Source organism: Drosophila melanogaster, chromosome 3R (assembly GCF_000001215.4).
Source record: "Drosophila melanogaster chromosome 3R".
Classification (NCBI taxonomy): domain Eukaryota; kingdom Metazoa; phylum Arthropoda; class Insecta; order Diptera; family Drosophilidae; genus Drosophila; species Drosophila melanogaster.
The window spans coordinates 5,270,045-5,296,988 of NT_033777.3; the positions used below are offsets into that span (position 1 = coordinate 5,270,045).

Sequence of the window (26,944 nt, forward strand, 5' to 3'; positions counted from 1 at the left end):
TAAAAACTGTAATAGGGAAATGAATGAGAAGTGTATCCAACGGGGATATCTTCAAAAGTGCACAGAAAGTTGATATTTGAATATACATTTTATTTTTCAGAAAAGTTGTTCATTTTTGTAATGACTTTACATTTACATATAGGATATATTTATATATATACTCTTGCGTTCTGCTCATGGGTTTTTGTTTTTGTTGGAATGCAATTTTATAGGTACGATACAAGTTGCACACAGGAATTAATCCGTGTTTAGAATAACCAAAAAACAACGAATGCATTCCATTCAAACCAAAAAACCAAGGTGAACTTTTTAACTCTCGAATTAGTTTTAACATTTAATCTGATCACTATCCTTGCAAATATGCTTAGTACTTGGCCGCGACCTGAATACAGCTAGCCGATATCATCGAGACACACTAGATTCGCTTTCCAAAAATATATATATATACTATATATGTATGCATTTAGGTAGATATATGCCTCTCGTATATATACACACGACTTAGGTAATGGCTGCTGTTCGTCTAGTAATCAACTATGTTCTCAATTGCTTGCAATCTGTCGGTAGAAAAATAAACCACCTGCTGCATCCACATCCAACTGCCTCAATCTCCGATCGATTTATCTGTATCCTTTGTAAAATCCTTCCTCTCGTCCAGTCACCCACTTAACATACATGTGTGGCATGTGGCATGGACATTAAGTTGTGGCCTGGATAGATAGAGTGGTGCTCCCTTCTACGTGGAGTTTATACAATCGCGCGGTTCTACAATCAGCATTCTACAGGGTCGAACTGAAAAAGCGGAGGTCGTCTTCAGCACCTAACAATCGCAAATCTATCTCTAAGAAGGGGTACATATGTATGTGTATATTATATGCATATCTGAAGCATACCTGGCCGAATATCTGCCGCGAATTGTGCGAATTACATTGTGTTTATTTTCAGTGCACAACAACTAGAAACTTTGGCAAACTACTCAACACTGTAATGGGCAAGCGCACTGGAAATGCGGACACTGAGTGCAAAAAGTACTCGCATGGGCTGGGATAATTGCACACTAACTGATTAACTGGCTGTGATATACATCTGGGTACTTATGTTTGTATGTCTGCCTGAATTATATATTACACCAATACTAAGCACTTATTGAACGCACAACAAAATTTGGGGGAGCAGAACTATAGTTCGTCATCAATAAACCATGCATTGATGGCTTAAACAAGTGCCTGCTGCAACAGCTATACATATGTATGTATGCGGCATATGTTACGCAGTTTCGCTTGGTATATGCACCAGTCTACAATTTAATTGACAGAAGTTACAATATAAAATTATCTCCATTAATTTCGGCTTCATATGGCTTGCATATTCACTGCATTACTGCTCAACGCACAACAAAATAGCTACGAATTCAACAACATAGTTTCATAGTCTACGGAAATAAACACTTCTTGACTTCATATACAATACATATGTATTCCATTAAGCTTTTAGCTCGCGTGAGTGAGTTTTGTTTGGGACATAATTGACTGGTTGTCAACAAACTATTCTGCGGTATACGTATCGATAATATTTAATGATATCATGCTCCAACCGTAGAGTTGTTGCATGCCATATATTGTAGTAAACGTATTTTGGTCTCAAGTTTTTGAATGAAGTTAGCGTGTAGTTGAAGTGATTTCAAAGCTAAATGATCTTTCGATTTCCGGTTATCATAGCTTTTGCTCTCAAAATTCCTCAAAATAATGTCTTCCGTTTTCACAATACAACAGGGATTCAACTTGATTTGGATTTGGTTTAATGCGTGCTTAGGGAGGGTCTTACATAATATCCTTAAAGGGATGAAGTTTAGTGGGTGCGTGTGTGTGGTCAGGCATGCAAAATTCACAAAAATTGTCTGTCAAGGTCGTTAGATGTTATTTCTAAAACATCTTCACTGGCGTGAGTCGCCGTCGTTCACCATTTTCTTAATTTTCATATGTATATTTCCATTTTTAGGGCTGGGGAGCGTTCAAATTTTCAGCTAAATTTCTCTAAAGTGTTGCATGCTTAGATGATTCTCTGGGTTTCGGTTTCGGATTATCTTTACATTTAATATCTTCAATCTCTTTATAATTTCACAATTTTTGTTTTTGGCTTGTGTGCGTTGTTTTGTGACTTTGTTTCACTTTTAAACAAGTAAAAACTTGAACTCCGATGAAATGGAATATTTTTAATACCTTACTTTTTGTTAGTTTCGAACTCGGTTCTGTGTAAAATATCAGCAATTTTGTTTCGTTTCGTTTGTTCTCTGAAATGTATCTATTTCCCAGCGTCTCGTCGTGTGTATTTGAATATTTAGAATATGTTTCTGAGTGCCAGCGTGGCCGTAAGTTTTTTGGGGGGTTCTGAGGGGGTCACAATTCAATCGATTGGGGGAACTGTGGCAAGTTGACGCCCGGGTTTTGTTTTTTGGGGCGCAAATACACTACAAAAGTTACACTTACATATACCTATATTCGTTTCTACCATTGTACATTTATATATTAGCGTATGTGTATACATATATGTATGTATATATTTAATTTATTTTAATCATACTGAAATTGTATCTCAAAAGGGATATAAAGCCATTAAAGTTTGTTGGTTTGATTTCCTCAAAACCTTTTCCACCAGCAACCAGCCACCGCTCGTCTGATTCTGCTGCGGAAGTATCTGTGTGTGTGTGTGTGTGTGTACATATGTGGGTGTGAGCGATATCTGCGAAGAAAGCTTACAACTACAAAACAAAGGTGCCTTATAGCAAGCACCCTTATAGCACAGCGAATAACACACCTAGGATACAATTATCTTGAAACGATCAATTGGGAAACCCATTTTCTGGGTGTGGGGGAGGAAGTAAAACCTCTGTTTTGGCCATTTTGGTTGTATAATATTGTGTATTTCATTCTGGTGTTGTTTCTGTTTTTGTTTTAGTATAATTGCATAAAAGTCAACATCATTAGCATTAAAATAATCGTAATTAAATATATGTATGTATGTATATCGTGTAAAACTAAAAATAAAACGCTCGCTCTCAGCTCTTCGCGGCTCCTTCTTTACATATACATAAAAGTCAAATCGTTTAAAGTTATCTTCGCTTTAGTTTTACTTGCAATCAGCACTTTTGCACTATAAATTATATCGACATTCTTTTTATTTTTCTCATCTCAGCTCGCTTCGCTTTTCACAATGTTCTCAAATAACTCTAGTAACTCAAACAATCGAAACTAAATTCAAACTGAAATCAATCCAGAGAACTGGACACGATAAATGATAAAAATCTGCCTATTTTCAATATGTCTCTTCTCACAATTTGGTGTTTATAATTTTCGGTATTAAGAACTAAACATAATGTGTGTTTTTTAATGTAGGCGTATGTGGGTGTATGCGTGTGCCATGTTTTTCATGGAGATGTGTGATGCCCTCAAATGTTATCCTCATTTCTTTTCGCTTAAGTTTTTGTGTCGCTAGTCTGTTTCTTGGGTTTTCTCATATTCTGTTTTGTTTTGTTTAAGTCTAACACATAATTTAGTTGCTCTTGTTTAATAATATATGATATAAAAACTAAATAATTAATACGTTCCAACGCATAGCTAACTCGCAGTTGCTTCAGAGAACGGAGTTTTCACAAGCATTTTTCTTCAGATCAGATCCCTTCAAAACCATCTTCATGTGGTGGTGTTCGTGTATTCAAGTGTTTCGGGGTTCGGGCTGTGTGGACCGTTCCGAAGGGATGATCCTTGGACGCACACCAGCTTTTGACATCTTTCTCAGGTTGCTGGTTTTTAGTACAAGTACATATAGTTAATTAAATAGATAGGTCGGCAGGAGGCCCTCGCTCCCATCCTTAAATATGTTTGTTGTCGACAACAGAAATTCACTTAAACAAATGCCCAGCATTCGAGTGTTTTGATAACAAAGTCTTCTTGTGGCGCCAGAGGCTCATTGCCGTATGTGCTGCACTGTTGCGATCGTCCCTGGTTCAGATCACCATCCAGCCACAGGCCAAAACGACCGCTAAAAAAAAGAGATTCAAGCAAAAATTAGCAAGTGCCAGGCGCGCTTTAAGTGCACCAAACTCACTCTCCAGCGCCAATCGAAAGGCTCTCCATGTTTCCTTTGATGAAGTACATATTCTCGCCAGTCCAATGGAACACCTTGAAGCTGGGGTTAAACTTGTAGAGCAGGGACTCACCGGTGCCGTAAAAGTGATCCGACACATGCAGTGAGCAGGAGGTGAGGGCACCAAATACCTACACGAGATTAAGGTATGTGTTATAAAACAAGAATTAGTGCAATTTTATAAAACAATTTGCGTAACATTTCTTAATTGCTCTTATCTTCACTGCACTTAGCTGGAACGTAAAACGCTGCTAATTGATGCATTCAAAAGGTTCAAATAACAGAATTCGTCTAATTACTACTCCAGACTGAATAATCAAAACCAGACTAATTGTATTTTATTAAAATGGAAACAAAGTGCCGAGAAAATCAGTCATATTGTATATTTAATGTTTATAAATATGTGTGCAGTTCAATAGCCTCTCAAAGCGAAAGACAAATACTAGTTTTACCCATTCATTTATGATCTAATACACTTCTAACTGCGCAACTCAATTGCTATTGGATATCTGCTCGTTCCCATCCCACCTTAAGAACTTCAACTTACGTTGTGCTCCGTATCCTCAATGACAATCAGAACTGGACTCTCCAGACGCGCCATTTTGCGGTACAGGGAGTTCAGTGCGAAACCATGTTGTGAGGTGCTGAAGATCAGGGACCAGGAGTATCCCTCGGCTCTAGCCGGCAGATGTGAACAGAGCTTCTCGCTGTAGAGCAGAAAAACCATCATAAGCTAAGATTCAACCAAAGGGTCTATTAAAGGCCCTGCGCTACTTACCGATGCTCCTCTGTAAGGATTTCTGTCTTGCCGATCAGGTCTGGTATGGGGAAGTCCAGGTCGAAGGAACCGGTGGCAAAGAGCGAGGTCTTGCGATATTCATCTGTGCTCATTGACAGCACCTGGAGGACGATTGATGAAAACAGCAGATATTAGCACAAGATGCAAGACTTGAATGTACAACTATTAAACATAATCTAGTAGTGAAACATGTAATCAATTCCAAATCAAAATCAAATTACATATCTAAAATATGCTTAAATACGTTTCTGCTGTTTTTTGGAAATGGGGTTTGTGGAATTTAGCATTTCAAGTTCGGTGGTTTGCTTTAGTGGTTGGGTTTTCAATTGAAAGTAATATACTTTAATACTTTGAGTGCAGTGCTAGTTTTCTGAGTCTGCCTACTTTGTGGGTGTCCCTTGTAGTGGTTTAAAATTTAACTACAAATTAAAACGGCTCGCCGATGCCAAGGCAGTAGCTGAGTGAACAAAAGTAAAATAGAGCACAATTACACGAGGAAGGATGTATATTTTACAATGCTGAAAGATGCTTATGAAAATTGAACCGACCGGTTCTATAATGCCCCTACAAAAAAAGGGGGAAAAAAAAGAGTAAAAAAATACGGAGAAGATGTTGTGATAACCGACCATTATCTAAACAGAACAGATATATATATGTATATTTATATATATCGCCACCCTTGCATTTTTTTCGCAACTGTAAAAGGTTTTATTTAAATTACTTTAGTTATGCGATTATAATACTACACTTAGCCAGCAGGATTTCCGGGCCTCAATTTTGTTGACATTTAAGGATTTTGACAGCGAATGTAAAAGTTTCTTTTGTAGGACCGGGAGAATTATGACCGTGAATCGGAATTAGAGTGAATTTTCAGAAGGCAGAGGTCACGACCTCACACCTGCGATGGAACTTGGAGACTCAGTAGCTGTTGAAGGCGCGGCTGTTGTGCCTGGAAGCAGCTTTTCCCAGGCGTTGGACTGCCGACTCCTTCTTGTAACCTGGCGACATAGCGATATCGCTATCCTCCGCGGCGGTTTCAGTCTCCATCGAGTTCTTGGTGGTTCGCCTCTCGCCCATGACACCCTGCCCACGTGCCCTGCGCTCAGTTTGAAGGCGAGACTCGCTTCGCGAGGATGACGGGAGCACCGAGTTACTGGGCGACGGCCAATTGGACTCTCTGGAGTTCCCCTCCTTATTATCCTCATCTTCTTTCGCAGCTGGTTGGCTGTTCCCCGCATAAAAGCGTGGTGCAGCCTGTCGTTCGACGGCCTGGTTTGCAGTTCCACGTCTTTTGCGCTTGTCCCGGGGCTCCGGAAAGGTCCTTTGATGAGGCTTAAGCTGCGGCGTCGGATTCACTGACTCTACAATTTGCTTCTGATTTCCCCTTGCCGACCCGCGGAAGCCGGCGTACTTCTGTTTAATCACCTGCTGTGAGGCACTAATCTGGGCCGCATTGTCCGACGACTCGTGGTAGAGTTCGTCCAACTGGGACTGTCCCACCTTCCGGCGACTCTTGGCTCCGCCGAGGAAGGCCTGCTTTAAGAACTCGCGCTCTGCTTTGGGCTGCTCGTACCACGAATCCGGCTCGGGTGTGTCCTCCTCGTTCTTCCAGAGGCCCCTGGCCACTGTAATATCCGGACGCTCTGGTCGGATCATCGACACGTCCATAAGCTGATCCTCGGGCTTGTCCTCGGCGGCTGGCTTTGGCTTGTGCCAACTTGTCTGCGGACGCAGCTCGCTGCGATGCTCTGAGAACATCTCCTTAGCATTGGAGGTATACATCTCGTACCTGGGTCCGGTGCCGAGATGAAGCGGGGGATTGGCTAGGGCGTCGAAATTGCGAATGGCATGACCCATGACCATCTGGCGGCGACGTGGCCTCATCTGCCGTTGGGCTTCATCGTCATGTTGGGCTGCTTGGCTACTGGTACTGCTATCGGCCGGGATATCGGAGAGATACTTAAGGTTCTTTGGATGCTTCCAACCCTGCATGGGATCGACAGAGTTCTTCGACCGCTTGGCCATATGGTCGTGGTAGTCGCGCATCGCCTTGCGACTGGTATCGCAGGTAAGCATGTCGCGCGTGTCGGCGTCCACCACCATCAGCTCCTCCTGGATGGACTGGCTGATGTCTTTGGCCGTCTGTATGGCCATGCCCTTGCCGAATCCTGCCGCCTGATTGTACCTCTGCTGGGTGGCCGACAATGAGGCTGTGGTGTGCGTCGGCTGGGACTCTCGACTCGAATATTCCTCGTTCTGCTGTTCCAGATGCTGCAAGCGACTGTAGAGGGTGCTTCCGGAGGAGAACAGCCTCGTCTTGCCGTACATCTTTTGGGGCACCAACTTGGCATGTCCCAGGCTTGTGCTCATGCCCCGCACCTGGTCGACCAGCGTCTTCCTCTCGCCGGCAATTTTACGCACCCGGCTTCGGTCGAAGTCGTAGGGCTGCAACGTTGGCTTGGACCGTTCACCCACCTGGCTCACACTCTGGGCCACACATGGCCTGCTACGGGTGTGGTAAAGCCTTTGCAGTGTGCCGGCCAGCGGATTCATCCGCAGGCTGAAGCCTCGGCGGGCCAGCCTCCCCAGGCTATACTGATGAGTACTCATAATGTGAACCAATGGATACACGAACAATTTAGCAAAAACCTGCGAAAACGAAGCACGTTTCTTCACGGACTAAAGAACTCGATTTCACGGACTCGTAAGACCAACAAAACACTGAATAAATAAATTCGAATTTTCTATTTTGGAGAGCTCTGTACGAAACGAAATAAAACAACGACTGGCAACGAAATGAAAGTGCTCAACGAATCCCCATATGAAAGGCGTTGAAGGCAGAGACAACGACTGCTTGATGGGAAATAATTTAGAATACCTTTTTTTTTAGATAAGTGCTTACCACAGCATGCAAATGCTTTTTCACAACACTCAAATGTCATAGTCATGGAACCACATTCTTCGTTTCCAATAACTATTACATCATTTTAGCCGCCCTTTATTTGGCATGATTATAAATATATGCAGAAAATTTAAAAATTGCAGCAATTGAAGAGAACCATATAGATTCCCTAAGCTCACCCCTAAAATTCGCTGGCAGGGACTCCGTTGATGATGGTGAAACTTTCGCAGCTTTTCGTGCAATCCCATGATGGGCAACCGATTGATTGGGGCTTCTTCAGAGAACTGAGCCATATCACTCGAAAAACCTGGTACTAGTGTCCTCTTATTTAAGTTCAATGCAATCTAATCTGCCAGAAATCTCAGTTTCTGATCGGGCAAAGCTGCTTATGCTGCCATCGATTGATAGTACCACCTTCATGTGAAATACATTTCGGAGCATTGACTAATTGTGTGTGCGGACTTTGTTTTTACTTGATATAGTACATTGTGCTGGGTGTGACAATGTCGCCTTTGCCAGCGTGTGAACATTTAGCTAGTGACGTCAATGATTGTGCTAATTGTATGAATTACCAAAATAAGCTCTCCCTCATGTCAGGCATTGGCAAAAGTTTTGCACACACGTAGCACTGCTACTGCTGATGGTTAGGATGGGAGTTTTCAGACAGCACCCACACTGTTCAGTTACCAACCACCCACACCTGCTGCCATTCAAATGTGAGATCATTCGCGTTCCCGAAACCATCTTAAATTCAAGGCAGTCTCTCATCGACTCTCGGTCTTTGGCGGCCGTGATTCAGCCATTAGCAAGTCTTGATAAGGCCCAAAAACAAAACCAGCTCGTAAATACCGGCCCCGCTTATATCACAACAGCAGCGTAGTCGTATGTAATTCGACGTCGCAGTTGGTGGTTTGATTAAATCTTGATAATCTGCGGATGATTGATTAGTTTTTCGCCACCACTCGAGTTGAAGAACCCCTGAGTGGCGCTCAGCGAATATTGCGCCATGACTTTGATACGCCATCGAGTGTCGAAACACTAGGGGGCAATCCAAATTGAATTAGGAAGGAACTTCCGAGCGCTCTCGACTACGATGGACGGCCTTGCCGGCAATTAGTCTGATATGAAATCTGCGATAAAATCAAATAGTCGCAGATAGCTAGCTAAGCCGCATGAAAGGTCGAGAGATCTGAATGGCACAACAAACATATGTGTGCGTTCAGATCAATTTGGGTCAGTGAAACAGATCGGAAAGTCATTTTGATCACCAGACAGCGCCAATTTCATACATGTATGCGCCGTTTTTTGCGACAACTCAATGGAAACAAAAGAGTGCAGTAATTGAGGCGTGACAGCGATATTCAGAGGACCCCAACAATTAAAAAACAGAACGCAATTTCACAGACTCCGAAATAAAATAAAAAGCGATTTTTAACGCACTTCAACGAGGGTCAGCAGTCAGTCCCAGATCAGAGTGTGTTTTTTGAAGGAGAGAGCCAAAGTCAAACGTCAATGACAGTGACAATGGCTGGTACATCGCATATATGTAGGTTTATATATATTTGCCCAGCACTTCAAAACACGAGCTCAGTTAAGCCTGAGTTGAGCTCAAATGTTGAGCGTAAAATAAACTCTTTCGAAAATAATGAAAAACCATATTGAACAGCTGGGAAATCACATGAGTCATGTGTTCATGTGTTCGCACTAATGATATTTTTACCTCGCGGTCGAGTCCATGGCTGACAATTAATTCGCACATCTTCATTTAGTTTGGCACTGCCTGTGTTGTCACTTTCAATCAAATGGTCTGAGTTTCTTCTGCCCGCACACAGTTTTTACACACGCGACGGCGCAGGTGGCGTATGCGCAATATTAAGTATACGCCACTTCGGCACGTGCTCGGCACAATTGTTGATCAGAATCTGAATGTGAGGCAGAATCCGAATCGGTATCAGAATCTGTTCGTTGCTCTGGAGGAACTGAGATGCTGTGGAGATTAACTCCGCCGACTTGACCGACTTTGGCGTACCGCGTTCAAAAGCCAACTGCCCGCGGATTCAGACCAAGCGTTTTTATTAGCCGTCAGCGAAAATATATTTATTTGCCGCTCGCTCAAATTAACTCAGTTCAAGTCGTGAGTTTGCTCGGCGAAAGAGAGAGCCAGGTATATTATACCTATTATAATTATGCAGAGAGGGCTTATATCGGGTTTGCGCTTTACGATTAAAATAAAACATATTAAAAATAGCGGACGGGGACAAACTGCTCGTGTTGGATTCTTTCATTTCAAAAGTAAAACTTTCGTTTAGTTTATAGTTTTAAATCAGTCTAAAAGTTGTGCTAAATGTAATCATGCTAAATGACTTACATTTACTTACGACTTCTGTTCAACTCCAGTTGATAAGAACTTAAGCCGCGATGAAGCTACCAATAATTGGTTTTTTTTTTTATCATTTAGCCGTCATTGGCCTGATAAGTCCGTTCAAACATTAAGAACGTAAATTTAAAACCTTTAAACTAGTTCTATTTGCTGGAAATCATTGCAACCCACTTTGCTTGCATCCCAGAATCGGTGGCACTCCGGATAAGATCTATATTGTCGTCATATATGTACAAGCGATTAATGTTTACAACCTCTTGTTTAGTCGAGAGTCGTAAACACAATTGGGAAGGGTAGAAAATAATTCCCAAGGGAGTTTCCCTCGGCAATTCAGTCACGACACAGGTTTGAGTTTCAGTTGACCAGAATTATATGCACAACAAGATTTGCAATTTGTTTTCGTTTTCTCTGCGATGTAGATAAGATAGTTCTATCTGTTTTTAATAATTAGTTAAGAGCGCGTTGAAATTGACTGACTGGCAGGAGCCTTAAAGTTATTTCCATCGCTTCTTGTGAAAGGGAGGGGAGACTATTATAGCATTAGGCTGTCCCTGTTTTGGTACATCATTATCTTTCAATATATTGTCACTATATTTTGGCACCGCATAGGCAGCAAAGAAAAAGATCGGGTAGCAGATAGTTCATCATTTAGTCAAATCGAGAATTGGGAATTCTGATCATCACCATTCGATTTACATTTCTTATATAGTATTTACTTAGATATATTTTGTTTATTCTCGAACTAACTTATTTAAAGCACTTGCAGAACATATAGAAATATAAAGACCGCGTACTTTGGCTGGAGGAACGGCGGCGAACATATTCAGCAACGGCTATACACCAACTGGTTTTGTGGTCCGAAAAATTTAAAAGTTTGTGCCAGACAGGCAAATCCACAGAACCGGCCTCAAAACAAAAAGAGGTAAAAGCAGCAAAAGGCAGCAGCGAAGAGTAGTTGAAGAAAAGAGCTTACTGGACAAACGGGTATTGAGACCCGATAGCCGCGAAAGAGTCGGCAAAACAAAGAGGCTAAAACAAAGAACATGAGGCATGGCACAAAGGTAATAGGTATGCAAGAGCATATACGGGCGAGGAGTTCTTGGCTTAAATGGAACGGGGTAGTGGGGTTTTCACTTTAGACTGGCGGAGGGATGGGTTGGTAATTAAGGTGTGTGAGAGGCTTGGCTTGGCAGAGGTGCGAAGCAAAGCTATGGTAATAAATCGCACATGAAAACTCCTAACAATAAACTTTGTGCTCTGTGTGTGCAAAATAACTACAGATATTTGCATGGAAACCTATCATTTCTCTACCTAAGAAGTTCGTATTATTTATTATTATTTATTACAACTATTCAATTAGTGTTCCTCAATCATTTTCTCGGTTTCTAACCAATAGATTTCCCACATCTCAGTATGTAAAGCACTTTTGCATTGAATATCATACATGTATGCATGCATTATATTTAAATAGGCTCCAGAGAAATAGCTAACTGCATGAGCAGTACTGAAGTCTGATAACCTAATTATAACCAGAGCTGATATCGTTTTTATTTTTCCTATTTTTTCCGCATTCCTTATCGGTTTATGTTACTTCAACCGTGCTATTTAAACTTATTCGCTTTTTTTTCCTTTCTGCCTTTACTTCATTGGCTTTTCCCAAATGCATTACAACAGCATGAAAATGCATTTGGTGCGCAATTTATCATTTTGTAGGTTTGTTTAGTTTTTGCATCTGCACTTTTGCTCTGTGCCTTGTAATTTATATGTCTAAACAAATATTTGGTTGGGTTATTTAGCATGTGTTGTGAGGTCACATTGTCCAACAAAACAAGAGAAGTGTTTGTCAAGGTTAAATAGCAACTAGCGAATCTTTGTGATGAACCGCGCGACTTGGGGAGGTGCCAGCCGATTACTTGTACAGCTTGGGGATGAGGCTCATCCGGAGAGATCGTTGACCCGAGGCAAACACCAAAGTTCAAGACACCTGACAGGGTGACAAATGGTGTTCGCCCGAGATGATCGGGGTCTTAGCCACATTTGTGTCTAATGATGATGCCATAATAGTTGCAAATCAGTTCGAGCAATTAAAAGCGGTTTGTAATAGGAGAAACGTGTGCGATAATGGCTATATAATAGACGTAACCCTTATATTCTTGACACTAATTACTAACAGCACTAAACAACAAAGTTTAGCCGACGAAACGGGGATTTAGATTATTGAAAATTGAGTAAAGAGAAATAAATAAAGAGAATAAAAAATATCCATTCAATATGTTTACTCAATTTACTCTTCTTATAAAAAGAAGTTTTAAATAGAAGTCCTCTTCTTAAATTGTTAGATACACACATATCCCTTTTGGATCCCTTTGCCAGATGCGATCCTGACCGGCACTCACCGTTTCGTGCATTTCGCCGCTCTCGTCGAGGAGAGCCTCCAGGCTCTGGTCGTCCTTGGTGGGCGAGAGAGGGGGCGTGGGCGCGCGGTTCTTGGCCGAGAGGAGGGAGCGCGGCAGCAGGTGGCGGCCGTAGTGCAGATAGAGGTAGCGACCCCACCTGCGGCCGGCCAACCCGCAAACGGCCAAGATGGCAAACAGAGAAATGGCGAACCACATGTTGCTGATGGCCAACAGTGGCGGTGTTCAGCAGTGGAAGCGGGCAGAGGTAGCAGATGCAAAAGCTTTCGTGCGTGGGGGTGTCCCACTTTTTGGGCTAGCACTGTTTGAAAGCTCTAACGCTCCACATATCGCCTCTCTCTCTCTCTCTCTCTCTCTCTCTCTCGCTCTCTCTCTCTCTCTCTCTTTCGCTTTTCTGAATGGTCTTGTGACCCACGAGACTTGCTTCAGCTTTTTTCTCCGATTATTTGCGTTTCTGTTGTTGCCACCGCTTTTATCACGCTCTACGCCTTCCGCTCTTCGCCGTTGCAGCACTGTTTTTGGCCTTTCTTCGTTACACGTAAACACTTTGTTCCTAGTTAGAACATTCAAATTTGTTTACTTTTCAACGTGCTCTCCGCAGATGTTTTTTCTATATTTAACGTCTTTTCTTTCACTTAAAAAGCTCCTTTTGGGGGCAGCTCTGTGTGTTTTCAAACAAGTTGCTCGACCGACTGAAACTTATTGGACTCTCTTTTGGAGCCTCGGAAAAAAACGGGCCTCTGCTAACACGCCACCTACAGTGAGTCACGTCACACTTCGGCCAGCCCCCAGACACAAAATTTATGGCCTATAAAAGCAGAAGCGAACTTATCAGCCCCATTCAAACGCTCCCATTTGGTGTGGCGGAGCCGGTCCGAAATGGCAAAAAGGTTGTACGAGTTATGTGGTTCTGCTTATTACTTTGGTTTACTCTCCTATTTATGAAAATTGCTTAAACAGGGAAGTTCCTGCATCATGAATTTGATGCTGCAAGTAGCTACATAAATATTCAAAAGTATGTAAATTGAAAAGTAATAACTTTGAAACCACAGATATTTGTAAATCTTTTTAGTCCACTTTTTACAGTGTAGGTGGTGCAGGTCGATATAATATGTTAGCCACTGTCGGAACATTATGTTAACAGCACTGTTAAGCGTGTTTCGAACAACAGGTCTAGTGTTGGGACACTATGTTTCTTCAACATGTTGCTCGGAGCATTCCAACTCGAAGTTGCGTATACGTAATATTTATTTTTATGCAATAATTTATTATTGGAGGCCGCAAATTGCTGAGCTAGAAATAAAAGCATGAGCTGTCTCTTGTTTCTTTTTCGCACTCACGTGCCAAACTCATTTTGTTTTGTTTAAATTTTTTTTGGGTTAAATGCGTAATTTTACCAACAAGCTTTGAGTAAATAAAGAAAAATTGTGCAGCTCGGATGAAGAGCATTTGAATTTTGAACTGGATAAGTTGTATTTTTAATAAGATACTGATGAACTCAATAAATAAATATCAAATATGTTGGTTCAAACTTGCAATACAATGTTTGACTGTAGTAAACGCCTTACACAAGCCGGAGGAAGAAGAGGACAAATGGCCGAGACGATGACCATAACTAAACGGATTTGTGGGCGTGTTAAACGAGGCGACAACGGCAGCAGGCCGTCGAAAACAACATGAGCCATGCAGTTCAGTTCGTATTCTAATTAGTTACGCAGCAAACCGGTTAAAGTATGTATTTCAAATCGAGTAAGCAACAAGCCCCTCAAACCGTTGGAGTAGAGGGTACTTAAAAATAAACTGAAACCGGAATCGCCTTTCCCAACATTGCTCTACTCTGGAATGCATGCGATATTTTAAAGAGACCGATCGACGGCGAACCGGTTAAAAACGGATAACTCTTTAAATTGCCCTTGTTTCAGAGTCCACAGATGGTTTTGATCACATGATCGTACCGAAGATTAAGTTTGTATCACCCACAGCTGTCTGATTTATGGCTTATTTGTAGGTCCGAACCTGGGTATTAGCTACTCGCAATCAGTCCTAACCGGTTAATATTTGAGTCTGGTTAAAAACCCGGCAGATAACAGCAATCAAAACAATTTAACATATGATTGCTGGTCGGTCGCCTTATCTGTGCATAACTTTAATTCAAAACATAGATCATCTTAAATGATTTGCTTTAATTACCTCTAATAACAATGATAAAATTGTTTATATGTCAACAATTTCTGACTAACCAAAACATAGTTACCAAGTTGTCTGACCCCTTTTTTGCTCCTCAATTTGTATACTACAATGAAATCGACAGCACGCAATTATTTTTTGGCGACCTAAATGATGAAACAATCACGTGTCGCCGGGTATCTTTACATTGCAGCCGTAGATGTGTCCGATTTGATTTGTTTGTTTACGTGGGCCCGATGTGTATCCCCTTGTCGAATGTTTGTTGATACGAGAGCATACGTGCAACGCCCTCTCGACAATCGCCAGGTAGTGGGTATTGTGTTACCAAAAACATGTTCATAATGTGGCAACAATTGCAGCTAGATGCTGGTAATCTAATATCCCGGCTCAGGGGGCCCATACACAGGAACTTGAAAGTCTGTGGAAGCATTCACTCAGCGCTGCTGTTCCACTTCGTAATTTATATAATGCTTATTAGTAAAAAAAAAAGCCATTACGATTTGGGGCAAATGATACAACATTCAAATTGAAAAGCGAGTAACTTAGTAAATATGTCATTTGATCAAGACTTTCTCTCGTAATCTAATACTGTAAAATTAAGAACCTCCTTATCTTGTTTCTAGTTAGCCACTCTTCAGAGAAATTAAATACGTTCAGACACTGTATAATTCCAGTCAACCAATTGAAATCAAAGTCGGATAATAACCAAGCTTATACGGTTATATGGCTCTTCACAACTGGCTGATTTCTTTCCCCTAAAACAGAACCCGTTGTCGCATTGAATTTCGATTCGGGCAAACACAAAAGTGTTTATACACTCAGTTCGTTTTTCTTTTTTCGATGAAAAGTCCTATTGAAATCGTGTGGCAATGCATTTGGAATTAAACCTAATTACAGACAAAGGTGGGTAATTAAAGAGAAGTGACTCCCGAGCCCCAAAACAATGTCGAAAGGTGAAAGAAATGTCAAATGTGCCGCGATATAATGGCGATAAATTAAAAGCTAGCTTGTAATGCAAATTGAAATGAAACCGAAAATATTTTGGAGTTTTCTAGACCGGCTGAACGGGTCTCGGACTCAAAAAATTGGGAATTTCTAGACGATCATAAGGTGCCATAAGATATGTGCTTATGCAGATGAGGAAAGAGGTAAGTTTAGGCTAACAATAGTTCCATGGTACTTGGTCGTCGCTTCCATCCGCAATCTGCAATTCAAATTTCTCCGAAATATGAAATTTGTTTAAGCAATCGAAACACTCGCATCGAATCGATCGCAAGGGTGGAGGGGGGGGGGGGGGGGAGATAAAAGAAACAAGAGCCTCTGATACCCGTGTTGTGTATGTATTAAAGTGAAGTCGGAGAACTCCATCTGTTTCTGAAGCTCCACATAAATATAGTAAGAGGTTGTCGAGGTCGGCAAGTAAACCGTGGTGTAAACACGGATGGTTCAGACGTTGCGATCAGTGAATTCCAAGTGGAGATTAATTGAGATTCGATTCTAGTCACTGTCTTGGGCACAGAATAAGTTTAAATAAACGACTACTTGGCGGAACACCAATTGGCCGGGCAATTTGACCAATTTTACTAACGATTCACATTTAATTCTCAGACAAATTACGAGCACACACAAGGATTGCCCAGATCATCTGGTATGCAATAAGTGGCTACAGTGGTTTCAATTCGCATTCCACCTTCGTGGCAGCGGCATTTACATGATTACATTATCGTCGGGGCTGGACATTTTCGGTGGAGTCCGAATCCAACCTTTTGGGCGGCAACTGGGAACCTTTTCGATCGATATGGCAACCGTTTATGGCCGAGGCATTGACTATTTTTGGCTTTCGGTTGAGACGTGGGCGGATTACAAAACTGACTGCATTTTGATATACAATTTTCTTTGTTTTCGATGCGATTTCGCTTTCGGTTTCGCTATTTTTGTTTTCTGCCACGACTTTCACCACGGACAGAAGTGTCTCACGTCCCGCAGAAGACTAATATTTTATTTTGGCCTTCGTCGATTCATAAATATTTACCCTTTTCTTGATGTATTTGGCTATTTTTGAGATTTTCATTGTTTTGGCGCTCATTTTGGCAGCGTTTTTAGCCGGCGGCCCAAGAAGAATCGAAGAATCGCAGAATCGTGGAGAGCCGAAGATCGAGAGAAGAGCAAGCCGCTTTCCTCGCACTCTTTCTTCTTCTTTTTTTCACCGTATCTAATTTTGGACACGCTGCTCTGCGCGGAAAAACCCGAAAGCTATTTGCCCAAGTGCAGTTGATCAAATATTGCTCTATTTTTCGGTCGAACTAAAGTCACATTTTCGGCGAACTTCTAGACCTTTTCTATCTTCTAGATCACACGCGTTGCGGTCTATAAGTCGGTATTTTGAATTTTCAATATTCAGAATGGGACGCGACGGCGACTGTGCGGCTTGGAAGTGTTGCGAAAACTAAAAAGCCAACCATAGCTGGCTCAGTCGACACAGTCGCAGTCGCAGCAAGCGCCGCAGCAGCAGCAGCAGCAGCAGCAGCAACAAATGAAACAACATCGCCAGTAGAAACAATAACAATATCAACAGCAGCCAAACGTGGCTCAGCTGCTGCTGCCTTTCAACTGATACGAGTGTATGAAGCTGTGACTGCGGTCCGTCCGTCCACTGTGACGATTCGAGGGACGCGACTGTGGGTGGCACGGGTGATCTTACATTTGAAATGCTGATCACTTGAAGGGGTTCCAGAGCCACAGGGGCTAGACTTGCGCTTCCCGGCGACTTTCGACTCTTTTGCGGACCAAGTTTGCCATTACGAACAATCGAGGAAGGGTCGCCTTTTAATTATCTCCTCTGGTTTTGTTCTTAGTTTGGTTTCGTCTACTCCAGTCATCATTTATTTTGAGGCTAAAGAACGTGGAATGAGCCAGTAGAAGTGTATAGCAACAATTAGGAATTTATTTTAATATTAGCATTGATAATATATGCATTACTGCAGGCCTCTTAGTGCACATAATTCTTTGATCCTTTGTGTTCTTAAATGACGCTTTATTGACGAATCAGATGAATTATGATTTGATACGTTGTAGCTTTTCCAAATGTTATCCCTTTCGTTATGCAGTCGGTCTTTTTAAGAGTGCTCCATCCCCCACACCCACTTTCACCCGGCAAGGTAATTGCTTTTCAGGTGTTTGCTGCGCTTTGCTTTACAGCTATGCAAACATATTAACTGTCATGCTTATCAATCGATTGCACAGCGCCTATACGACTGTATTCACTGCCTGGCCAGCGATTTGTTTGCTATGCCCCCTTTTAAACGAAGCATTTTAGCGGCTTACTAAGTGTGTGCGTACACCTTTTGTGTGCATTCCTTGAAAGGCAATCGAATCCGCTGCTGCATCTACATATGTATGTATTTTCCGAATGCACCTGCCACAGACTTACGACACATCCCACACTAAAGGAAATATTCTAGATTGAATCGCAGATACAACGTGACTGTGGATCGGTCGGAGCATCAAGATCAAGAACAGGTTAAAGATCCTTTTAGCATTTTACTTATTATTTGTTTATTATTTATAGATGAGATTAAGGTCGTTGCAATCTAATAAAACCTCTAATTTAAGCCAGTACTTTGTAAGCAAACGAGTTATCATCGACTCTATTCCAGTTACGTCCGTTAATTTCTGCTCATACGAATCGTCTCATAACTTAATGGCGTTTATTAGGTGCGATATTGTAAAAAGTACGCAGTACTATTATTCCATATACTATTTATATTCGTTTCTATATATAATGATTATTGGTATTTATGATTATTGCCTATTAATTCGGATTAGTATCTGTGTTTGAATTGAATAAATACCGCAAATACCTTATTCAAATCATTCATTTGAATAAGAAATTGCGATGCCATAAGGCAAGAATTAACTTTCAAACAAGATCAGTGCAAAACCGCACCCACGATCCTTAACTTATGTGAATGAAATATCAAAGTATCCAGCAGGAATACTAAAAGGTCTTTACCACTCCCACTTAACCGCCCACCCGCGAAAGTGCATTAATTGCAGAATTAAGCAAGTGTTTATGGGGCTGCTGCAGTAAAGTGCGCAATTTAATATAAGAGTGCACTTACATACGATGAACCATCTTTTGATAACCCGGGAGATAGAGGGAAAAAGCTGGGCGAGGGATATGCAAATTGAGAAGATGATTCCGATGGGCTTGTAGGTGGGTGGTGGTAGGTGGTAGGTGGTAGGTGGAGAGGCGAGATACGAGCAGGCCTCTGAGCAATCCAATTCCAATTGTCCTCCCAGCTCGTTTGTAAAAATTCATTGAAGCCAATTGATGGTACAAGTACACTACTAGGCCTACCGGCCCTACATATCCACATACTTGCACATATATATATTTATTTATAGTTTATAGGCATGAGGCGTTCAGCAATTGGAGGCGATGTTGATTTGGCTGGCGCCACCGGCCCCTGGGAATTGTGGGGCGTGGCTCGGGAGCACCACTGCTTAGGATTTGGCGCCCACAATGTGCGGGTAGTACGATCTTGTCCGCTAATTGATCGCTTAAGTGAGGGAAGGCGCATCGTTTTATTCTGCTATTTTTATTCACCTGAACCGGATTTAGAATCGAAAAAATAGATGATGATGAGACCCACCAGTCAACTCGGCAAGCAAACAAAATAAAACAGAAAACTGAAACCGGCTAAATGACAATCGCTGTGGAGCGCTTTAAATACGTATTTTAATTGGGATTCAATTAGAATATAGTTAAATGTAAGTTAGTAGTTAGCCGTTGCTCCGCCTGATGCGACATGTGTTCGAACTGGCTTTAATTGAATCGATTTATAATTGAAACATCAAGCGATCTATCCATTAAACGATTTATGCGAGGCACGCGCTCATCTTCGCACAAGTAGTGGTCTGCAATCTAAACTAAAACAACCGGTTGGTTGGATTATAAAATAATGAACTCGTCGCTCATTTGAGTACAAGCATTTGGATCCATTCATCGATTTGCAGGCCGCAAATTAATCATATTGATTAAATTCTTAACTGAGGGCATTAATATGCCTAATGTTTTAAGGTAGCGCAGTGCTAAGTAGACCAGGGAAATCGAACGAAATACAATGTACGAAATATATATGTTCCTTCAAAGATAATCCACAATGGAGGCTTAATTCCGACTGAGCTCATCCATCAAAAACGCTTCAAGATAAGCTTAAGTATTGCGCAATTGGTCTGCATTATCTTCAAACGGTCATTTTTGATTCACCCAAATATACCACAAATCACTCAGCGGGTTTGACAATCAAGAGATCCCATTCATTGGGCCCCCAGGCCATTTCGGCTCAGCGGAAGTTTCTTAAAGCCAAGTTCGCATCGGAAGCGATTGTTAGTTGGTGTTTGGTCACTCATGGCCACTAATGATGGGTATACCATTTACTAGCGATAACCCTTGTGTGCCAAGATCTATTGATAGCCAATTGCTGTGGCTCTCTGTTTTTACGATTATGGATGTTTTCATGCGACGCTAATGAGGAAACAATTTGCCGGTGCATTGCTACACTGGCGGCTGATAAGACGGGGAAATTAATAATTCCGGCGATAAAGGAAAATTCAGTTCGGACCTATTACAGACAGTGCAGTGCCAGCCAGGCCCTCAAATCACTGGAGTTACTCAACCATCGTGATTCCAAAACTGCACTTGGCACGCTTTCGGGGATGTGAAAACGTGCCCGTTAATATCGCGCAAACAAATTTACAAAAGGCGCTAATTGTTGTAAAATGTCGATGAATTAAAATTTGTCTGTATAAAGCAGGTACCTTTTAAAATGTTAAATATTGCGAAATGGAACCCTATCGAATCAGTCTAATTAGCATGTCAATTTGGAGCTTCGAACGGAGACCAAAATAATGTGGTTAGCCCAAAAGGGGCCAGAATATCAAGGGGACGCTCTAGATGGGCTTCCAGCTGATACTTGTCGATCGCAGGCAAGGTTAGACTTGGCTGTGCTCGTTGTATATATTACGCATGTAAATGGGTTTCGTTGGCTGTTAGGCTAGGTTGGGTAATAGGGCCATATGCTAGTATGTATCTCTAGTGATAAAGCCTCAAAGTGATTCGTTGTGGTTGCTATGCATTTTCTATTTGGCTGAGCGAAGCCCCAGAAGCGTCGAAAAAATAAAGTTTTTTGAACTAGCGTGCGAGTTCATTCATGGAAATGGTTTAGTTCTCCGAAGTGAGTGGCTCTTACAGAAATGAATATTTGTTTACAATGGAAGTGAACCAAAAGGTTATCGCATACAATCGAGCGGTTTGTCATGGCAATTTGTTTTTAAATGTTATGTAAAAAGATAAAACAGGTCTTGTTACTTCCTCGTTGCTAGCTTTGTATTCAAATATACGAACATACAATCCTTTGGGTATTCGTTATTTCAAGTTTTTTCTCTTTTTGACGAAGTTAAAGCTTTAAGTTTGGTCCTTCACCACCGCATTTCGTGTCCTTCATTCAAATATTCAATATGAATTCGATTGAAATTTCGATGCAATGAAAATGTTTGAATTTAAGATGCTCACTGAAAGTATAAATATTGAAACGTTTGCCAATCGAGAAAAGATAATTGGTTGACGTTTTAGCAAATGAGGATATTAAATGTTCGCTCGATAGAGAAATGAGCCAATGCAACTTATACTAAGATCGCAATGGATAGGATAATATACCAATGGTGGGCGATTGTAAAAGTGCCGAAAGAACACAAGAACTTGAGTGACGAGTGCAGCCAACAAGTGCTAGATAGGGTGCCAGAAATTTTTTCGTGGAAAATGTAATATTCATTTTTGTGGGATAATAAAACACAACTAAAGAAATGTGCAACAGTGCTAAGGTTTTGAAATCTACGGAAACGGAAACATAAATACCAGCGAGCACAAACTATTGAAATCAACAATAACCGAAAATAGAAATATAAGTTAGCAAAAATTCAAAGTTTTCACACAATTTCCAAAGTATTTTTATTTTTTTTTTTTTCTGGTTTTTCTTTAGTGTTTTGTTTAGTTTGGTGCGGACAACACAGTTAGGTTTAGGTGAAGAATTCTTATAAAAGGGTTTCTGGTCCTAACCTCGCCGCCCAGCATTTCCAGGTCATGCGATGCGGCATGCGATGCCGTTTTTATGATCTTGTAGGTCTTGGCGAACGGCGCCTTTATAAGCTGTCGTAGTTACAGGATGTAAGATATCATATCATATCATATGTGGTATAGATTTGTATTGGGGCGCATGGGAGGCTCATTTCGATGGAGATGGTTTGTAGGTTTCGATTTCGATTCGAATTTGTTCGATATTATTTCGGTTGGAAATTAAATGCAAATCAAATTTCAAGACACGAAAGGAAGAAGAAGAAAAACAAGAAAAGAAGGAGAAGAAAACGCATGTACAAAACACGTGGGGAAAAATGTAAACAAGATTTACGATTATATAAGTATGTATAAAACAAATTTTGCGTAAAAATTTCATTATTTAGTAATCATTAAATCGATTTCTGAGGCATAACCTAAAGAAGCAGATGTAATATCGTAATATCAATTCGGTTCGTAATTCCAAAAAAATATCGTGGAAGAGCTCGAGAGAATCATTGGAAAGTACATATATGTAGAACAAGTCGAGGAGAAAACTCAGAGCAAAGAGTTAAACGATATGGATAGGTAGATAAAGGCATAGTCGCGCATGGGTAGCCTCGGGTCAGGCCGACATCGAATGGATTCGTACTCACCTCCCAGGACTCGCGGGTCAGGTCGCTAATCTCCTCGCCATCCTGGCTACCGCCTCCCATGCCGGCTTTGGTCGTGCCGCTCTTGGTCCACTCGGTGTCCTCTTGAATCAGCTCGAAGCCACGCGCCTTGATCTGCTCTTCGTCCAGCTCACCGTACAGGTGTTTCACCCAGGTGTTTATGAAGCGATAGAGCTCATCAACGCTGCAATTGAAAACAAAATCAATATTAAATACATTCTTGGATAGTCCGAATATGTTGAGCGTGTTGTCCAAACCTCTGTTTTCAAACTGGAGGTGTTAGATACGCTTTCACAGGCAATAAATGAACCTGATCTCCACGAATACGAAACTAACTCACCGATTCTTTGGCACACTGAACCAGTACTCAGCGCGCAACTTGTTCTTCCCGTAGGACATGACAGAGGTTGGCAGCGGAATGGCCTTGCCGATGGGCTTGCCCATGCGCAGGCGTAGATACAATGGTGGGTCAAGGCAGGCTCGAGCCGGTCGTGGGATGAGTTCTGTGGAAGATACAACATTGGTGAGCGTCCCATCGATTGGACATTAAATCCATCTTACTGTCCACACTGATAAAGAGTTCCGGCTTGTCGTCCATGGAGACCATGGAGCGGTAGTCCAACTTGGGCGCCTGCTTGGCCTCCTTCAGCTTGGTGCTGGACGAAGTGCCCTCCGAGGAGTGAGGACGAATAAAGGTACCGATTGAGGAACGTCTGCGGAGGTATCACAAAAATGTGTTAGCATAGATCATCAAAACGTAGGACTGAAGGAACGATGATTCGATCTTACACTCACAACTAAAGAATGAAGCTGATGAATCAATTTAAACCAAAAATGGGTAAATGTGCTTGGTGGACTTTTTTGCGATTCAACACTACAACATCAACATCACTAGCAACAACAAGAGCAACGGCAACACATAGTGGAACACATTAAGAAAGTGGTGACAGCTGATCGGAGATCCGTCCTTACCCATAGGTCATGTGACCCTCGGAATGAGTCGAATGCGGAGTCAATGGCGGCACAGGTGAGCCACCAGAGTCTTCGGACGGTGTTTTCGAAAAGAGATTCCCGCCCAGCTCTGAGACCAGAGTAATGGGCGAGCTAAATGGTTCGTACATGAGTGTGGAAAGTGTATATAGGCAAGTTATCGAGTGTTATGTGTCGTGTTATGTTGTGCCGTGTGGTGTAGTTTTGGTTGTGGGTGTGGGAGGCATGAGCGAGAGCAAGTGGAGTATGTATGTTAAGCAAAGCAGCCGATCCGCACAAAACGAAGGTAAGCATTTGCATTTTCGGTTTTTTTTTTTATTTTTTTGAGTTTTCGAAACGAAATAAACAAAATTTGGTACCAATTATAGTCAGAGATCGCTAAATGTTAACTCACTGGTTTCGAGATGGACTCACCTTGAGAATACTTTCGAAAATACACTTTGGTTGGAGTCACCCGTGTTGGGCGCCGAGTCTGTGTCTCCCGACTTGTTCAGGCTTCCACTGCCCACGCCGCCGGGCGGCACGGCACCACCCTCCCCAGTCAAGCCCTCCACCCAGGTCAGGGGGTATGAGAGACGTTTAAGCATCTGCAGAGGAAAGAAAGTATTGGTAAATATTTCAACACAGGACTTAAAATTGATTTAATCGCGTAGGGTACCTTGTTCTTCTTGTCGGCCTGCTTGTCTGTGACAGCCAGTGCAGCCGACTGGGCCTGAGCCTGCTGGGCGGCCTCGTCGTCGACGCTGAAGCTCACGCTTGAGGTCTTCTTACGGACGCCCCCTGCGCCTCCTGTGCCGGCGTCGAGACTCTGGCCGAGGATGGTGCTGCGCGGCGGGGACTCGCTGAAGTGCGTCGGCACAATGGTTTTCGGTGGTACCCAGTCGGAGCTGAGGACAATGTCCGCGTCGCTGTAGACGGTTTTTTTTGGTATCGGCTGTACGTTGGGAACGGGCTCGCGGATATCGATGCCCGAGTCGTAGCACGACTGCTTGGACAGCTGCTCCAAGTGCTCCAGATCAATGCCCGAGGGAGGCAGAGGAACGACGGCGGAGGCGGGTGCGACGGCAGCGGCAGCTGCAGCAGCAGCCACAGGGGGCTGGCTAAGCGGCACGCCGCTGACCGAACTATTGGCCGAGTGCGGATCCTGGACTCGTGCGCCACTGTCTACGGTAACGTTTGACTCGTTGTCGCCCTCATCTTCCGAGGATCTTCGGGAATTAGACAAACAATAGCTGAGTAATATTTGGGGCGCGGCACACACACAGATTTATGTACAAGTGGTTTTTGGGGGTGTGAGGTATTATGAGTTTTGGTGTAAAGCGGTTGGTTTATAAACACAAATTGCATTTATGGGTAGGGTTTTTGGCGTGGCGTGGTCAAAATATGAAAATAAAAACGCAAAAAACAAACAGCAGTTATTAAAACAATTAAAAGTGGTCTTTGGCAAGCCAAAGTCTTATCTTCTATAAATGCTTTCCAGTGATGAAATAGTTCACACAGTTGTGTTTCAAGCACTTCACTTCATGAAGTCTACTTGAGATAATATATTCTCGATTATATATAGCTATCGATTTCATTGATTTAGAAATGCGTTTATAGTCCTGAGTTATCAAATTAATGAGTTTTATGGCAATCATGAACAGAACAGAAAACAGATTCAAATCGCATTTCCATCAAAAGGTATTATGGATACGATGTATGAAATTAATCAATTTATAATTTCGCGATTAAACTTTGCCATTTCGATTAGGTAAACCAAATTATCTAATAATAATGTTTATGGTAAAAATACGAATGGTAAACAAATTACTTACATTATGTTAACTACTTAAAATCGAACATTATAATACGTTCTTCAAAAATCAAAAGTACAATTATACAAAAAATGTACATTTTTTGCGAAGTGAGAAAAAACATCTTAAAATGGATCAACAAACAAAAATGCCTGGAGAATGTGTGAACACAAGCGTGAGGCAGCTGGGCAAACACTAACCGGTCTTTGCTCGGAATGGCCCAGTGGTGATCCAACAAACTCTTGCGCCGCTCCTCGAGGGTGGAGCGAGTGCTGGAGAGGCCCAGGCCGGCCTTCTTGTCTTCATCGTCTAGAGCGTCAGTCTTAGCGCTATCTTTGGCTTCCATAGAAGAGTCCTGTAGAAAATGAAAGAGCAATAAGTTGGGACACAGGAGTAATATGATAAAAATGACTTACCTCCACACGTTCGCGGTCGAAGGCTTTGGGAAACGCGTCGCCATCGCGTCCAGTGCTGGAGCAAAGCGACTCTTGGTCGTCAGCGATTTCCAGCGACCCTATTTCTGCTGTTGTTAGATAAGAAAATAGCATTAGTAAGCGAATTTCTTCTGAAAAAGGAAATTTTATCACTGTTTCTATACTTCTGCTTCCGAACGATCTTAGGCAAGCTAAGCAGTTAATCATCTTCAACGATTTTATGTAGGAGTTACAGAAACTTGATTTCAGGAATGACCCGTCGAGGAACTTACCATCTAAGCGCTTATTACCGTCTTCGCCCAGCAGCGACTGCTGCTCGGGTAGCTCCTTGGAGTCTTCTTCGACTAATACTGGTTTGGGATAGTAGATTTCCGGTTTCTCCGCGTCTCCCGAGGCGGAGTTCAGGCCCTGACCTGCTCCTCCGGCCACTCGCATGTGCGCAATGTCGTGGAAGATGGCGGCGTTGACCACCAGCTCCATGGGCGCAATGACGCCGTAGCTCTCCGGGCCGTGCTCGATGACCAGGGGATCGCTGACGTTGGGATCGAACATAACGGCGTTGGGCGTGACCAGCAGGACGCCGCCCACCACGCCCTGTCCGTCCGTGATGTGGCGCACATTGATCTTGAGGAAGCGCTGTGTGATCACCGGATCGTCGCTTTTGTTGGCCTCCTCCTCCGCCTGCTGCTGCTGGCTACTGCCGCCCACGCGCTCGATGTGTCCCGGTTTTGGGGATCCGGGGCGCAGGCCCTCGAGTATGTCTGCAAGGAGCGGCATTTGGTTAATATCTTTGCTGGCTAGGTGGCTGCAAAAACGCCATTTAGTTATTATATTATATTAGGGGCAAGTGATTTTCGGGTACTATTTTGCTGGGCTGTGATTTTATCAACTACACCCGTGGCCGCGATAAGATTGTGAAAGCAAAATTGATATATGGGATAGTTTAAACTAAATCTACGCCTTGTGACCCCCTTTGTTGTTCTAGGTGTTACGACCAGTGAATGGGAACGGCATTATAGCGCTTTTCCTAGGTAGTTCGGCGTGTAAGGTGATGTCGTAAAGATATTGCCTAAAGGGTGTAGCTTTTGCATAGGGTCATGGGATGGGAAGAAAT

The 26,944-nt window shown here is 42.4% G+C and overlaps 2 protein-coding genes across 24 annotated transcripts in view; both read right to left on the minus strand.

Moving 5' to 3' along the window:
* Positions 1-71: 71 nt before the first annotated feature.
* mtd (mustard) overlaps positions 72-26,944 on the minus strand; it is an 80,328-nt gene continuing 53,455 nt past the window's right edge. For 9 of the 23 annotated variants that reach the window (NM_001144535.2, NM_001144536.2, NM_001144537.2 and 6 more), the window contains 12 exons: positions 26,103-26,591; positions 25,813-25,919; positions 25,597-25,751; positions 24,262-24,811; positions 24,018-24,190; positions 23,175-23,326; positions 22,954-23,116; positions 22,596-22,797; positions 4,922-5,043; positions 4,691-4,850; positions 4,105-4,274; positions 2,903-4,038 (listed from right to left, as the gene is read on the minus strand). In NM_001144535.2, the coding sequence (NP_001138007.1) occupies positions 3,903-4,038; positions 4,105-4,274; positions 4,691-4,850; positions 4,922-5,043; positions 22,596-22,797; positions 22,954-23,116; positions 23,175-23,326; positions 24,018-24,190; positions 24,262-24,811; positions 25,597-25,751; positions 25,813-25,919; positions 26,103-26,382 (2,370 nt within the window). In that variant the 5' untranslated portion in view covers positions 26,383-26,591 and the 3' untranslated portion in view covers positions 2,903-3,902. Of the gene's footprint in view, positions 4,039-4,104; positions 4,275-4,690; positions 4,851-4,921; positions 5,044-8,023; positions 8,236-9,564; positions 9,865-10,971; positions 11,059-12,620; positions 13,336-16,857; positions 17,277-21,945; positions 22,036-22,595; positions 22,798-22,953; positions 23,117-23,174; positions 23,327-23,585; positions 23,718-24,017; positions 24,191-24,261; positions 24,836-25,596; positions 25,752-25,812; positions 25,920-26,102; positions 26,592-26,944 lie in introns of those variants that run through there. The other 14 variants (NM_001260000.2, NM_001259999.2, NM_001260001.2 and 11 more) reach the window with 12 other exon arrangements.
* Positions 5,634-7,791, minus strand: CG31538 (uncharacterized protein). Its single transcript, NM_169046.2, has one exon. The coding sequence runs from the start codon at positions 7,550-7,552 to the stop codon at positions 5,861-5,863; it is 1,692 nt and encodes a 563-aa protein (NP_730917.1). The 5' UTR covers positions 7,553-7,791; the 3' UTR covers positions 5,634-5,860.